This window comes from Phyllobates terribilis, unplaced genomic scaffold (assembly GCF_046119375.1).
Source record: "Phyllobates terribilis strain yellow unplaced genomic scaffold, ASM4611937v1 Scaffold_4__5_contigs__length_816908805, whole genome shotgun sequence".
Classification (NCBI taxonomy): Eukaryota; Metazoa; Chordata; class Amphibia; order Anura; family Dendrobatidae; genus Phyllobates; species Phyllobates terribilis.
The window spans coordinates 798,634,505-798,650,481 of record NW_027362764.1 but is presented as its reverse complement, the minus strand read 5'-3'; the positions used below and the strand labels follow the sequence as shown (position 1 = coordinate 798,650,481).

At 47.9% G+C, this 15,977-nt stretch overlaps 1 protein-coding gene across 2 annotated transcripts in view; it reads left to right on the top strand.

Moving 5' to 3' along the window:
• The window catches only part of LOC141266097 (leucine-rich repeat-containing protein 24-like), a 241,208-nt gene extending 225,635 nt beyond the window's left edge, over positions 1–15,573 (top strand). For both annotated transcript variants that reach the window (XM_073680007.1, XM_073680008.1), the window contains 4 exons: positions 5,424–5,601; positions 12,193–12,471; positions 12,704–12,872; positions 13,517–15,573. In XM_073680007.1, coding sequence (XP_073536108.1) covers positions 5,424–5,601; positions 12,193–12,471; positions 12,704–12,872; positions 13,517–14,523 — 1,633 coding nt within the window. In that variant the 3' untranslated portion in view covers positions 14,524–15,573. The remainder of the gene's footprint in view (positions 1–5,423; positions 5,602–12,192; positions 12,472–12,703; positions 12,873–13,516) is intronic.
• The last annotated feature ends 404 nt before the right edge of the window (positions 15,574–15,977 follow it).

Sequence of the window (15,977 nt, the reverse complement as noted above, 5' to 3'; positions counted from 1 at the left end):
TTCTTGTACATAGGGGGCAGTATTATAGTAGTTATATTCTTGTACATAGGAGCAGTATTACAGTAGTTGTATTCTCGTACAGAGGAGCAGTATTATAGTAGTTATATTATTGTACATAGGGGGCAGTATTATAGTAGTTTTATTATTGTACATAGGGGCAGTATTATAGTAGTTATATTCTTGTACATAGGAGCAGTATTATAGTAGTTATATTCTTGTACATAGGGGGCAGTATTATAGTAGTTATATTCTTGTACATAGGGGGCAGTATTATAGTAGTTATATTCTTGTACATAGGGGCAGTATTATAGTAGTTATATTCTTGAACATAGGGACAGCATTATAGTAGTTATATTCTTGTACATAGGGGGCAGTATTATAGTAGTTATATTCTTGTACATAGGGGCAGTATTATAGTAGTTGTATTCTCGTACAGAGGAGCAGTATTATAGTAGTTATATTATTGTACATAGGGGGCAGTATTATAGTAGTTTTATTATTGTACATAGGGGCAGTATTATAGTAGTTATATTCTTGTACATAGGAGCAGTATTATAGTAGTTATATTCTTGTACATAGGGGGCAGTATTATAGTAATTATATTCTTGTACATAGTAGCAGTATTATAGTAGTTATATTCTTGTACATAGGGGCAGCATTATAGTAGTTATATTCATGTACATAGGGGGCAGTATTATAGTTGTTATATTCTTGTACATAGGGGCAGTATTATAGTAGTTATATTCTTGTACATAGGTGGCAGTATTATAGTAGTTATATTGTTCTACATAGGAGCAGTATTATAGTTGTTATATTCTTGTACATAGGGGCAGTATTATAGTTGTTATATTCTTGTACATAGGGGCAGTATTATAGTAGTTATATTCTTGTACATAGGGGCAGTATTATAGTTGTTATATTCTTGTACATGGGGCAGTATTATAGTAGTTATATTCTTGTACATAGGGGGCAGTATTATAGTAGTTATATTGTTCTACATAGGAGCAGTATTATAGTAGTTATATTCTTGTACATAGGAGCAGTATTATAGTAGTTATATTCTTGTACATAGGAGCAGTATTATAGTAATTATATTCTTGTACATAGTAGCAGTATTATAGTAGTTATATTCTTGTACATAGGGGCAGCATTGTAGTAGTTATATTCATGTACATAGGGGGCAGTATTATAGTAGTTTTATTATTGTACATAGGGGGTAGTATTATAGTAGTTATATTATTGTACATAGGCGCAGTATTATAGTAGTTTTATTATTGTACATAGGGGCAGTATTATAGTAGTTTTATTATTGTACATAGGGGCAGTATTATAGTAGTTATATTCTTGTACATAGGAGGCAGTATTATAGTAGTTATATTCTTGTACATAGGAGGCAGTATTATAGTAGTTATATTCTTGTACATAGGGGGCAGTATTATAGTAGTTATATTCTTGTACATAGGAGCAGTATTATGGTAGTTATATTCTCGTACATAGGGGCAGTATTATTGTAATTATATTCTTGTACATAGGAGCAGTATTATAGTAGATATATTCTTGTACATAGGGGCAGTATTATAGTAGTTATATTGTTGTATATAGGAGCAGTATTATAGTAGTTATATTCTTGTACATAGGAGCAGTATTATAGTAGTTATATTCTTGTACATAGGAGCAGTATTATAGTAGTTATATTCTTGTACATAGGGGCAGTATGATAGTAGTTATATTCTTGTACATAGGGGGCAGTATTATAGTAGTTATATTCTTGTACATAGGGGCAGTATTATAGTAGTTGTATTCTCGTACAGAGGAGCAGTATTATAGTAGTTATATTATTGTACATAGGGGGCAGTATTATAGTAGTTTTATTATTGTACATAGGGGCAGTATTATAGTATTTATATTCTTGTACATAGGGGCAGTATTATAGTAGTTATATTCTTGTACATAGGGACAGTATTATAGTAGTTATATTCTTGTACATAGGGGCAGTATTATAGTAGTTATATTCTTGTATATAGGAGCAGTATTATAGTAGTGATATTCTTGTACATAGGGGCAGTATTATAGTAGTTATTTTCTTGTACATAGGAGCAGTATTATACTAGTGATATTCTTGTACATAGTAGCAGTATTATAGTATTTATATTCTTGTACATAGGGGGCAGTATTATAGTAGTTATATTCTTGTACATAGGGGGCAGTATTATAGTAGTTATATTCTTGTAGATAGGAGCAGTATTATAGTAGTTATATTCTTGTACATAGGGGCAGTATTATAGAAGTTATATTCTTGTACATAGGAGCAGTATTATAGTAGTTATATTCTTGTACATAGGAGCAGTATTATAGTTGTTATATTCTTGTACATAGGAGCAGTATTATAGTAGTTATATTCTTGTACATAGGGGCAGTATGATAGTAGTTATATTCTTGTACATAGGGGGCAGTATTATAGTAGTTATATTCTTGTACATAGGGGCAGTATTATAGTAGTTGTATTCTCGTACAGAGGAGCAGTATTATAGTAGTTATATTATTGTACATAGGGGGCAGTATTATAGTAGTTTTATTATTGTACATAGGGGCAGTATTATAGTAGTTATATTCTTGTACATAGGGGTAGTATTATAGTAGTTATATTCTTGTACATAGGAGCAGTATTATAGTAGTTATATTCTTGTACATAGGAGCAGTATTATAGTAGTTATATTCTTGTACATAGGGGCAGTATTATAGAAGTTATATTCTTGTACATAGGAGCAGTATTATAGTAGTTATATTCTTGTACATAGGGGCAGTATTATAGTAGTTATATTCTTATACATAGGAGCAGTATTATAGTAGTTATATTCTTGTACATAGGGAGCAGTATTATAGTAGTTATATTCTTGTACATAGGGGCAGTATTATAGAAGTTATATTCTTGTACATAGGAGCAGTATTATAGTAGTTATATTCTTGTACATAGGGGCAGTGTTACAGTAGTCATTTTCTTACACATGGGGTAGTATTATATTGGTGTATAACTTTGACAAGGTGGCACTGACATTTTATATAATAAAACCTTTGTAGATTGCTCAGAGCTTCACTTTGTACTTTCTTCTTCTCTCTGCTTTCTGACAATGAATATTTCATTGCTGTTTCCTCGTGTTGCTTTTTAATTCTCTATAAAAGTTTATTATAATGTATTTTTCTTTTCTGCTTCTTTCTTCTTGGGTCCATACTATGTCTTTATGATGACACTTCAGGTTCACATCTTTGTGCGTCCACAAGTCTTTTTTACGCCTTTTGATTAATTGTCTGTTTTTCACGTTCCTTATCGTCAGCGCTCATCGTCAGCGCTCATCGTCAGCGCTCATCGTCAGCTCTCATCGTCAGCGCTCATCGTCAGCGCTCATCGTCAGCGCTCATCGTCAGCTCTCATCGTCAGCTCTCATCGTCAGCTGTCATCGTCAGCGCTCATCGTCAGCTGTCATCGTCAGCGCTCATCGTCAGCGCTCATCGTCAGCTCTCATCGTCAGCTCTCATCGTCAGCGCTCATCGTCAGCTCTCATCGTCAGCTCTCATCGTCAGCTCTCATCGTCAGCGCTCATCGTCAGCGCTCATCGTCAGCGCTCATCGTCAGCGCTCATCGTCAGCGCTCATCGTCAGCTCTCATCGTCAGCGCTCATCGTCAGCTCTCATCGTCAGCGCTCATCGTCAGCGCTCATCGTCAGCGCTCATCGTCAGCTCTCATCGTCAGCTCTCATCGTCAGCGCTCATCGTCAGCGCTCATCGTCAGCTCTCATCGTCAGCGCTCATCGTCAGCGCTCATAGTCAGCGCTCATCGTCAGCGCTCATAGTCAGCGCTCATCGTCAGCGCTCATCGTCAGCTCTCATCGTCAGCGCTCATCGTCAGCTCTCATCGTCAGCTCTCATCGTCAGCGCTCATCGTCAGCGCTCATCGTCAGCTCTCATCGTCAGCGCTCATCGTCAGCTCTCATCGTCAGCGCTCATCGTCGGCTCTCATCGTCAGCGCTCATCGTCAGCGCTCATCGTCAGCGCTCATCGTCAGCTCTCATCGTCAGCGCTCATCGTCAGCGCTCATGCCCCCATGCACGGTGGGTTGTCAGATGGATTGTCGAGGTCACATCTCTGCTCCCATGGCCGTTCCCTCGGTTTTGAGAGGCTGTAAATTAAGAAATATTTCATCAGGAAGTCAGTGACCGTGAAATGATTTCATTTGTAATTTTTTTGTGGTTTGTCTTTTACTACATTTAACAAAAAAAGCCGCAGTTTGTGTCTGATGATTCACAGGCCTCCGACGTCTTGGGTGAATATTGTACTGTAGACTTTCTCCTTGAGATTATGGTTATTTCCATTGGAAAGATGGCCGCAAATGTGACATAAAATATTCCTGATGTATGGTTGCCTTAAAGGTCCATGTGAGCCAGCTCTTCTGGGCAGTGGGTACTGCTAAAAGGAAGCTCCGTCTCAGTTTTGTTACGTCTTCTTTCTCAAGCTTCGAGACTTTCTCGCAGGGAAGGGGTTGGGAACGACTTCAGAAGCCAACACTAGGAGTCAGTTCTTTCATTTTTGTTGCCGGCCCTCTATCGCCTGGGGACAACCTTGGGTTGACTTCTTGTCGTTGGATTATTGAGTACACCTCTTGATTGCTCTTCTTGGGTTGACTTCTTGTCGTTGGATTATTGAGTACACCTCTTGATTGCTCTTCTTGGGTTGACCTCTTGTCGTTGGATTATTGAGTACACCTCTTGATTGCTCTTCTTGGGTTGACTTCTTGTCGTTGGATTATTGAGTACACCTCTTGATTGCTCTTCTTGGGTTGACTTCTTGTCGTGGGATTATTGAGTACACCTCTTGATTGCTCTTCTTGGGTTGACTTCTTGTCGTGGGATTATTGAGTACACCTCTTGATTGCTCTTCTTGGGTTTACTTCTTGTCGTTGGATTATTGAGTACACCTCTTGATTGCTCTTCTTTGGTTGACTTCTTGTCGTTGGATTATTGAGTACACCTCTTGATTGCTCTTCTTGGTTTGACTTCTTGTCGTTGGATTATTGAGTACACCTCTTGATTGCTCTTCTTGGGTTGACTTCTTGTCGTTGGATTATTGAGTACACCTCTTGATTGCTCTTCTTGGGTTGACTTCTTGTAGTTTGATTATTGAGTACACCTCTTGATTGCTCTTCTGGGGTTGACTTCTTGTCGTTGGATTATTGAGTACACCTCTTGATTGCTCTTCTTGGGTTGACTTCTTGTAGTTTGATTATTGAGTACACCTCTTGATTGCTCTTCTGGGGTTGACTTTTTGTCGTTGGATTATTGAGTACACCTCTTGATTGCTCTTCTTGGGTTGACTTCTTGTCGTTGGATTATTGAGTACACCTCTTGATTTCTCTTCTTTTCTTTTGGCAGCCCCAATAAGATGGCATCATCGTATTGTTCGTTCATCATTGTTTCTATTTCGCTTGTAATATTCCTGGCCGATCGTGTTGAAGCCTGCCCGGCCGAGTGTCGCTGTTACAGTATGACCGTGGAGTGTGGATCCAAGGGTCTGAAGAACATTCCAGCCAACATCCATCCCTCCACCCAGGTGTGCCACTCTTCTCTCTTTTTCCAAACCAGTTATTATAATTCCTGCTAACAATATCATGATTTGCAATGTGATGGGCATCTTTAACGCTTGGAATGTGTTCATCTGTTGGGTTCATGGTATCGGGTGGTTGGATAATGCCATCGCTCTCTGCACATGTCTAATGACCTACATCCTCGTGGCATTCGGCATGAACTCCATTTTTTTTTTCATCCACGTTAGCAAGCACAGAACTTGCAGTTGATAAGAGAAGGAAAGCTCCCATCAATGTCGGAGATGAGGGACATACAGTGCCTTGAAAAAGTCTTCATACCCCTGTGAACTTTTCCACATTTTTTTACATTACATCCACATAACTAAATGGATTTTATGTGATACGACAGAAAGTAACAAGTATTTGTGACGTGTAAAATATAAATCTGAAATTTTGCGGCGCATTTGTATTCAGCCCCCTGTGTTCTAATGCCCCTAAATAAAATCCTGAGTGACCAATCACCCCCAGAAGGCACATAATTAGTACATTGCATCCATCTGGGTGTGATTCTTCTCAGTATAAGTACAGCTGCTCTGTGAAGGCCTCAGAGGCTTGTGTGAGAACATTAGGGATCAAACAGCATCATGAGAACCAAGGAGCCCACCAGACAGGTCAGGGATAAAACTGAAAACCAAAGAGCCCACCAGACAGGTCAGGGATAAAACTGAAAACCAAGGAGCTCACCAGACAGGTCAGGGATAAAGTTATGGAGAAGAGTAAAGCAGGGTTAGATTCTAGAAAATAGCCCAAGCTCTGAACATCTCATGGAGCATCAATCCATCATCCAGAAATGGAAGGAGTATGGCACAACTGCAACCCTACCAATACATGGCCGTCCACCTAACCTGACACCCCAAGCAAGGGGAGCACTAATTAGAGAAGCAGCCAAAAGGCCCATGGTCACTGGAGGAGCTGTAGATCCACAGCTCAGGAGGAGAATCTGTCCACAGTACAACTATTTGTTGTATACTCCACAAATCTGGCCTTCATGGAACAGTGGCAAGATGAAGCCATTTGTGAAAGTCATAAGAAGTCCCATGTAGGGGACACAGCCAGAATGTGGAAGAAGGGGCTCTGGTCAGATGAGACCACAGGAGAACTTTTTGGGCTAAATGTAAAACACTATGTGTGGTGGAAAACTAACACTTCACATCACCCTGAAAACACCATCCCCACCGTCACACATGGTGGTAGCAGCATCCTGCTGTGGGGAGGCTTTTCTTCAACAGGGGCAGGGAAGCTGGGCGGAGGTGATGGGAAGAAGGATGGAGCTAAATACAGGACAATCCTGGAGGAAAACCTGTTAGAGGCTGCACAAGACCTGAGACCGGGACGTAGATTCACCTTCCAGCAGGACAACGACTCTCAACATCCTGCAGAGCTACAATGGAGGGTTTAGATCAGAGCATATTCCTGTGTGTGAACGGCGCAGTCACAGTCCAGACCCGAATCCCAGAGAATCTGTGACCAGACGGGAAAATCACTGATCACAGACGTCTCCATCCAATCACTGAGCGAGAGTGAGGGGGCAAAGCTGGAGAGACAGACCCCAAAAGACTGCAGAGGAAGCTGGAGAGACAGACCCCAAAAGACTGCAGAGGAAGCTGGAGAAACAGACCCCAAAAGACTGCAGAGAAAGCTGGAGAGACAGACCCCAAAAGACTGCAGAGAAAGCTGGAGAAACAGACCCCAAAAGACTGCAGAGAAAGCTGGAGAGACAGACCCCAAAAGACTGCAGAGAAAGCTGGAGAGACAGACCCCAAAAGACTGCAGAGAAAGCTGGAGAGACAGACCCCAAAAGACTGCAGAGGAAGCTGGAGAAACAGACCCCAAAAGACTGCAGAGAAAGCTGGAGAGACAGACCCCAAAAGACTGCAGAGAAAGCTGGAGAGACAGACCCCAAAAGACTGCAGAGAAAGCTGGAGAGACAGACCCCAAAAGACTGCAGAGGAAGCTGGAGAGACAGACCCCAAAAGACTGCAGCAGAGAAAGCTGGAGAGACAGACCCCAAAAGACTGCAGCAGAGAAAGCTGGAGAGACAGACCCCAAAAGACTGCAGCAGAGAAAGCTGGAGAGACAGACCCCAAAAGACTGCAGAGAAAGCTGGAGAGACAGACCCCCAAAAGACTGCAGAGGAAGCTGGAGAGACAGACCCCAAAAGACTGCAGAGGAAGCTGGAGAGACAGACCCCAAAAGACTGCAGCAGAGAAAGCTGGAGAGACAGACCCCAAAAGACTGCAGCAGAGAAAGCTGGAGAGACAGACCCCAAAAGACTGCAGAGGAAGCTGGAGAGACAGACCCCAAAAGACTGCAGAGAAAGCTGGAGAGACAGACCCCAAAAGACTGCAGAGAAAGCTGGAGAGACAGACCCCAAAAGACTGCAGGGAAAGCTGGAGAGACAGACCCCAAAAGACTGCAGAGAAAGGTGGAGACAGACCCCAAAAGACTGCAGAGAAAGCTGGAGAGACAGACCCCAAAAGACTGCAGAGGAAGCTGGAGAGACAGACCCCCAAAAGACTGCAGAGAAAGCTGGAGAGACAGACCCCAAAAGACTGCAGAGAAAGCTGGAGAGACAGACCCCAAAAGACTGCAGAGAAAGCTGGAGAGACAGACCCCAAAAGACTGCAGCAGAGAAAGCTGGAGAGACAGACCCCAAAAGACTGCAGCAGAGAAAGCTGGAGAGACAGACCCCAAAAGACTGCAGCAGAGAAAGGTGGAGAGACAGACCCCAAAAGACTGCAGCAGAGAAAGCTGGAGAGACAGACCCCAAAAGACTGCAGCAGAGAAAGCTGGAGAGACAGACCCCAAAAGACTGCAGCAGAGAAAGCTGGAGAGACAGACCCCAAAAGACTGCAGAGAAAGCTGGAGAGACAGACCCCAAAAGACTGCAGAGAAGGCTGGAGAGACAGACCCCAAAAGACTGCAGCAGAGAAGGCTGGAGAGACAGACCCCAAAAGACTGCAGCAGAGAAAGGTGGAGAGACAGACCCCAAAAGACTGCAGCAGAGAAAGGTGGAGAGACAGACCCCAAAAGACTGCAGCAGAGAAAGCTGGAGAGACAGACCCCAAAAGACTGCAGCAGAGAAAGCTGGAGAGACAGACCCCAAAAGACTGCAGCAGAGAAAGCTGGAGAGACAGACCCCAAAAGACTGCAGCAGAGAAAGCTGGAGAGACAGACCCCAAAAGACTGCAGCAGAGAAAGCTGGAGAGACAGACCCCAAAAGACTGCAGCAGAGAAAGCTGGAGAAACAGACCCCAAAAGACTGCAGCAGAGAAAGCTGGAGAGACAGACCCCAAAAGACTGCAGAGAAAGGTGGAGACAGACCCCAAAAGACTGCAGCAGTGATCACAGTGAGAGGTGGTCCTACATAGTAGTGACTCGGGGGCTGAATACTAACGCACGGCACAATGGTCAGATCTATATTTGTAGAATAATCAGTGACCTCGTATCATTTCCTCACTAATACTCGTTACTTTGTATCACAGAAAATCCCAATAAAATACATTTAAGTTTCTGGCTGTAATGTGGAAACGTTCACGGGGTATGAAGACTTTTTCAAGGTACTGTGGAAACCAGGCTGAGCTCTGCGCTCACTTCCATCATTATGTGAGGAAAACCTCTAATTGGTCTTCATAATCTATGGAGTGATGTGCGCTCATAGCGCGGAGGGTCCGCTGGAAGGACGCTCTCCGGTAATGTGAGGCGTAGCACAGAGGGTCCGCTGGAAGGACGCGCTTCGGTAATGTGAGGCGTAGCACAGAGGGTCCGCTGGATGGACGCGCTCCGGTAATGTGAGGCGTAGCACAGAGGGTCCGCTGGAAGGACGCTCTCCGGTAATGTGAGGCGTAGCACAGAGGGTCCGCTGGAAGGACGCTCTCCGGTAATGTGAGGCGTAGCACAGAGGGTCCGCTGGAAGGACGCGCTTCGGTAATGTGAGGCGTAGCACAGAGGGTCCGCTGGAAGGACGCTCTCCGGTAATGTGAGGCGTAGCACAGAGGGTCCGCTGGATGGATGCGCTCCGGTAATGTGAGGCGTAGCACAGAGGGTCCGCTGGAAGGACGCTCTCCGGTAATGTGAGGCGTAGCACAGAGGGTCCGCTGGATGGACGCTCTCCGGTAATGTGAGGCGTAGCACAGAGGGTCCGCTGGATGGACGCGCTCCGGTAATGTGAGGCGTAGCACAGAGGGTCCGCTGGAAGGACGCTCTCCGGTAATGTGAGGCGTAGCACAGAGGGTCCGCTGGAAGGACGCTCTCCGGTAATGTGAGGCGTAGCACAGAGGGTCCGCTGGAAGGACGCTCTCCGGTAATGTGAGGCGTAGCACAGAGGGTCCGCTGGATGGACGCTCTCCGGTAATGTGAGGCGTAGCACAGAGGGTCCGCTGGAAGGACGCTCTCCGGTAATGTGAGGCGTAGCACAGAGGGTCCGCTGGAAGGACGCTCTCCGGTAATGTAAGGCGTAGCACAGAGGGTCCGCTGGATGGACGCGCTCCGGTAATGTGAGGCGTAGCACAGAGGGTCCGCTGGATGGACGCGCTCCGGTAATGTGAGGCGTAGCACAGAGGGTCCGCTGGAAGGACGCTCTCCGGTAATGTGAGGCGTAGCACGGAGGGTCCGCTGGAAGGACGCTCTCCGGTAATGTGAGGCGTAGCACTGAGGGTCCGCTGGAAGGACGCTCTCCGGTAATGTGAGGCGTAGCACGGAGGGTCCGCTGGAAGGACGCTCTCCGGTAATGTGAGGCGTAGCACGGAGGGTCCGCTGGAAGGACGCTCTCCGGTAATGTGAGGCGTAGCACAGAGGGTCCGCTGGAAGGACGCTCTCCGGTAATGTGAGGCGTAGCACAGAGGGTCCGCTGGAAGGACGCTCTCCGGTAATGTGAGGCGTAGCACAGAGGGTCCGCTGGAAGGACGCTCTCCAGTAATGTGAGGTGTAGCACAGAGGGTCCGCTGGGAGGACGCTCTCCGGTAATGTGAGGCGTAGCACAGAGGGTCCGCTGGAAGGACGCTCTCCGGTAATGTGAGGCGTAGCACAGAGGGTCCGCTGGAAGGACGCTCTCCGGTAATGTGAGGCGTAGCACAGAGGGTCCGCTGGAAGGACGCTCTCCGGTAATGTGAGGCGTAGCACAGAGGGTCCGCTGGAAGGACGCTCTCTGGTAGTGTGAGGCGTAGCACGGAGGGTCCGCTGGAAGGACGCTCTCCGGTAATGTGAGGCGTAGCACGGAGGGTCTGCTGGAAGGACGCTCTCAGGTAATGTGAGGCGTAGCACGGAGGGTCCGCTGGAAGGACGCACTCCGGTAATGTGAGGCGTAGCACGGAGGGTCCGCTGGAAGGACGCTCTCCGGTAATGTGAGGCGTAGCACGGAGGGTCCGCTGGAAGGACGCTCTCCGGTAATGTGAGGCGTAGCACGGAGGGTCCGCTGGAAGGACGCTCTCCGGTAATGTGAGGCGTAGCACGGAGGGTCCGCTGGAAGGACGCTCTCCGGTAATGTGAGGCGTAGCACGGAGGGTCCGCTGGAAGGACGCTCTCCGGTAATGTGAGGCGTAGCGCGGAGGGTCCGCTGGAAGGACGCTCTCCGGTAATGTGAGGCGTAGCGCGGAGGGTCCGCTGGAAGGACGCTCTCCGGTAATGTGAGGCGTAGCGCGGAGGGTCCGCTGGAAGGACGCTCTCCGGTAATGTGAGGCGTAGCACGGAGGGTCCGCTGGAAGGACGCTCTCCGGTAATGTGAGGCGTAGCACGGAGGGTCCGCTGGAAGGACGCTCTCCGGTAATGTGAGGCGTAGCACGGAGGGTCCGCTGGAAGGACGCTCTCCGGTAATGTGAGGCGTAGCACGGAGGGTCCGCTGGAAGGACGCTCTCCGGTAATGTGAGGCGTAGCACAGAGGGTCCGCTGGAAGGACGCTCTCCGGTAATGTGAGGCGTAGCACAGAGGGTCCACTGGAAGGACGCTCTCCGGTAATGTGAGGCGTAGCACAGAGGGTCCGCTGGAAGGACGCTCTCCGGTAATGTGAGGCGTAGCACGGAGGGTCCGCTGGAAGGACGCTCTCCGGTAATGTAAGGCGTAGCACAGAGGGTCCGCTGGAAGGACGCTCTCCGGTAATGTAAGGCGTGTAGTGTAAGTCATTCTTACGGCACCGGCGGCATGTTCTGCTCTGACTGTACAACAGGAAGGTGAAGGAGCATCGGGGGGGACGGAGTCAGCACAGATGGAGGGTCCTTATCCATCATCTGGACTCTGAGGACCATGGAGCTTGCCAGGTATCTGTTGTGATGATCCGGCTGCATGGTAGAGCAGATGTTGGCCAGTATGGTTGGGGAGGGTTGTTGGAGGCTGCATGGAGGTCGCTGACCGGATCTTCTACTCTTTTGTATCTCGGACTGAGGATGAATCTGAATAATATCTGATCCATTAGTAATGTGCAGAGAAGGATACACGGCATCCATTATTTCCTGTGCTCCAGGTGACGGTAGGGTCCGGGGTGATGCTACGCGCAGGGCTCAGATCTGCAGGGTTGGCGGTATTGATGAGAAGCCTCCTTCCACTTCTTTCTTTTCTATCCTCAGACCGTGTTCCTGCAGGACAATGCAATCTCTCAGATTCAGCAGCACGACCTGTCTCCTTTATCGGGCCTCCAGTATTTGTATATCCAGAATAATACCATCTCCGGCCTGGAAGCCGAAGCCTTCAAAGCTCAGCAGCATCTGGTGGAACTCGCTCTCAACGGGAATCGTATCCATCTCATCAACAGCAGCATCTTCAAAGGGCTGGAGCACCTGAGGGTCCTGTACCTGGCGGGAAACCAGATCACCCGGCTGCTGGCGTACACCTTCTCTGACCTGCAGGTGCAGTACTGAATCTCACCACGGTCTCTGTAGACTATGAGCAATGTCCTATCTGCAAAACGTACTACCATGTGCCAAGGTGTAATGAATGCAGCGTGGGTTAACGGCTCCGGGTGTATACAGAGGACACCTTGGCCCATGGTAGTACGTTTTGCAGATAGGACATTTTTTACCATGCCTATTGTAGACTGTATATCCCATGAAAATGTTCTATTATTTTTACGTTTTACAGAGACTGCAGGAGCTGCATTTACAGGAGAATGACATCGAGATCCTCCAGGAACAGGCCTTCTCGGGATTGTCCTCGCTCGCTCTGCTCGACCTCAGCAAAAACAATCTGCGCACCATAAGCCGCGCAGCTCTGCGGCCTCTGATCAGCCTCCAGGTGCTGCGGCTGACAGGTACTGGGACCAATGTGATCCGCTGCGATGGTCCATGCTACATGCTGCCGTCTTGGGGCTACATGCTGCCGTCTTGGGGCTACATGCTGCCGTCTTGGGGCTACATGCTGCCGTCTTGGGGCTCCATGCTGCCTTCTTGGGGCTACATGCTGCCGTCTTGGGGCTACATGCTGCCGTCTTGGGGCTACATGCTGCCGTCTTGGGGCTACATGCTGCCGTCTTGGGGCTACATGCTGCCGTCTTGGGGCTACATGCTGCCGTCTTGGGGCAGCATCTGCTGGTGTAGGGCTGCGTCTCATCCTACGGACCGGCCATCAGTAAGCCAATACGAGTCCGTCACTTGTACCATCCTCCACCACTGAATTCATCAAGCCCCTTTTCTGCAGACCCCAGTGTAACAGTGTCCCGAACTGTCAGATCAAATGCAAAGAAAAAAAACAATTGATCTTTGCTAAAATTTTCAATTAGAAAGTCGAAGGTCCCCATTATTAATACTTCATAGCAATCGATCTATTCGTCAGGTGGCAAGTGTAGCCTCATATTTCACGTTAAATCCTCCAAGGCCCTGGTCCACCGATAGACACGTATTTATTAGGAGATTCTACCCCCCCATATGAATTAACAATACTGTTCTCTGTTTTCAGAAAACCCTTGGAGATGTGACTGTGCCCTTCATTGGCTCCGGGCCTGGATGAGAGAAGAAGGCAAACGTCTTCTAACCTCTTTCGACAAGAAACTCATCTGCTCTGAGCCTCCAAGATTGTCCCACCAGAGTCTGCTGGACATCTCCGGAAACAGCCTCATCTGTATCCCCCCAGTGGTCCTTGTAGACCCCATGGAGATTACAGCTCGTCTAGGAGATGAACTACGGGTGTCCTGTCGAGCTACGGGATATCCTCAGCCACTGGTTACTTGGAGGAAAGTTGCCCACGCTCGCACAAGTCCACCCAAAAGTCATTTAAGGTCCACCAGCAGCAGGCTCTTCGAGTTGAGTGAGAGGAGCGTGGGAGAGCAGTTTGACTCCGATACGGGAAGCGGGATGCTCTTACTGAATAATATCACCATGTCTCATGCTGGGAAATATGAATGCGTGGCCTCCAATCCTGGGGGAACAGCGAAGGTCTTGTTTCACTTGACCGTCAACCTGTCCAACCAGCAGTCTCGCTCATACACGTCAGTGGATATCAGCCAAGAGCCTCTATATGACATGGAGAGCATGGAGTTTACTACGCTTAGCATGGCCACTCAGACCGCCATTGCCATTGGCATCTCCTTGCTGGCCCTGACCGCCATGCTTCTGATCGTCATGATCTACAGAAAGCACCACAAGAGAAAAAAGTCTAAAAAAGAGGAGAACATTCTGTATGTCAATGACTATTCCGACGGGCCAACCACATTCGCCCAACTGGAAGAGTACAGGGATGAACGTGGACACGAGATGTTCGTCATAGACAGAACCAAGGCTCATTTCCCGACCTACAAGGACCCCGAAGGGATGAGCAGCTTCACCGGTCTGACGGAGCTGACCGACGATCTGCAAGACCAAGAAACGCAGACGCTAGAGGAAGAGGCCGAGCGGCAGATCAATGACATTTTCATGAACCAGGGCTTTCTGTTCCAGCAGCAGATCGCCTATGAGATTCACTGTTAGGCAGCTTTTACCTGGACAGATATTTGACCAATGTCAATCTAAATTGGTTGCGCCAATGGCCAAATTGCTCTGATGGAAATCTGTCTCATCTGCCATGAGACTGGTCTGACGTGCGTGACGTCGGCCAATCACAGTGTGCAGCATCTGAAAGATGACTCCATTATAGAGGCTTAAAGGGTCTTCTTGTAGGACAATCGCTAACGGATAATGGAGGGTGTAAATGACCCGATGACGGCTGCTTCCGTCATCCGGCTCAGTCTAATTGGTCAGAAATCTGCGGAGTAAATCTGCTTTTAAAGAACAATCTAGTTGGTTGTAGTTGTGATGTGCAGGGCCGGGGGAGGGTTGAAAAAGGGAGAAAAAAAAAAAAAAAAAAACGCTGCAAATTTTAATAGCGCGTCTTTTCTACAGCACATGGACACAGGTCGTGCGTCTGCAGTCGGCCCTCCGGGATCTCTTCTCCTTTTTAGCAAATAAAGCCTTCATTGCCGCCTTGTTGGTGCAGCGGCGACGTGCAGCCCTGACAGCCTCCGTGAGAAGTTTCCTGATTCTTACTGGTGTCGCACACATCTACTCCCGCTCGCCTGCTGTCACCGGAGCATTTCATGCCGATGTCTGACACTTCTAGGAGGCAGGAGACAACAAGGCGAGATGGCGGAGCGGGTTCATCGCGCGCTGCAGATCTGCTGTCACCGCGCGCTGCGGATCTGCTGTCACCGCACCTCTTCACATGGAAGGCTTGTAATGTCTCCCGTCAATGAGCGGCAGGCACAGATCTGAGCGTTAGCAGCTCCTGACTGATAGCAGACGTGTGCCGCTCGCACCGTCAGGTGACATCCCACTCCTGTCATTTCACAATGGCTGATCTTTCTTGTATTTGACATATTTCTCCCGACTCTGATAAGAAGCTCTCAGGCCCGTGTCCCTGCAAGTCCTGGAGACGACGAGTCCTCAGAGCGGCTGTCAGATCAGGAACTCATCCTGTCTGCTGCGAATAAACCTCAATCGTGGCGAGAAGTTCTGCAACTTTCTAATAAACTTTATATTTTACTCCCTTAGCATTTCAAGATCTCTGCTTCATGTCATCAAGTGGAAACATTCCCATTTACGTTCAAAAAGAGCTATTCCCCCCCCAAAAAAGTTATTATCCAAAGGAAGGGGGAGAGGGGTTATGCTGAGGACGGGTGTTTGTACACCGCTGCATTCATTGTACATGAGGCTGCCGTAAATGGCTGGAGAAAACCGAGTGCTGAGCCAAAGGGGGGACGGGGAGCTGCAGGGAGGATGGGCAGTACGCAGGGAGGACGTCAAGCACACATGGAGGACAGGGAGCCAAAGCGGGGACGCAGGGAGGACGTCAAACACACATGGAGGACGGGGAGCCAAAGGGGGAACGCAAGGGGGACGTCAAGCACACATGGAGGACGGGGAGCCAAAGGGGGGACGGGGAGCTG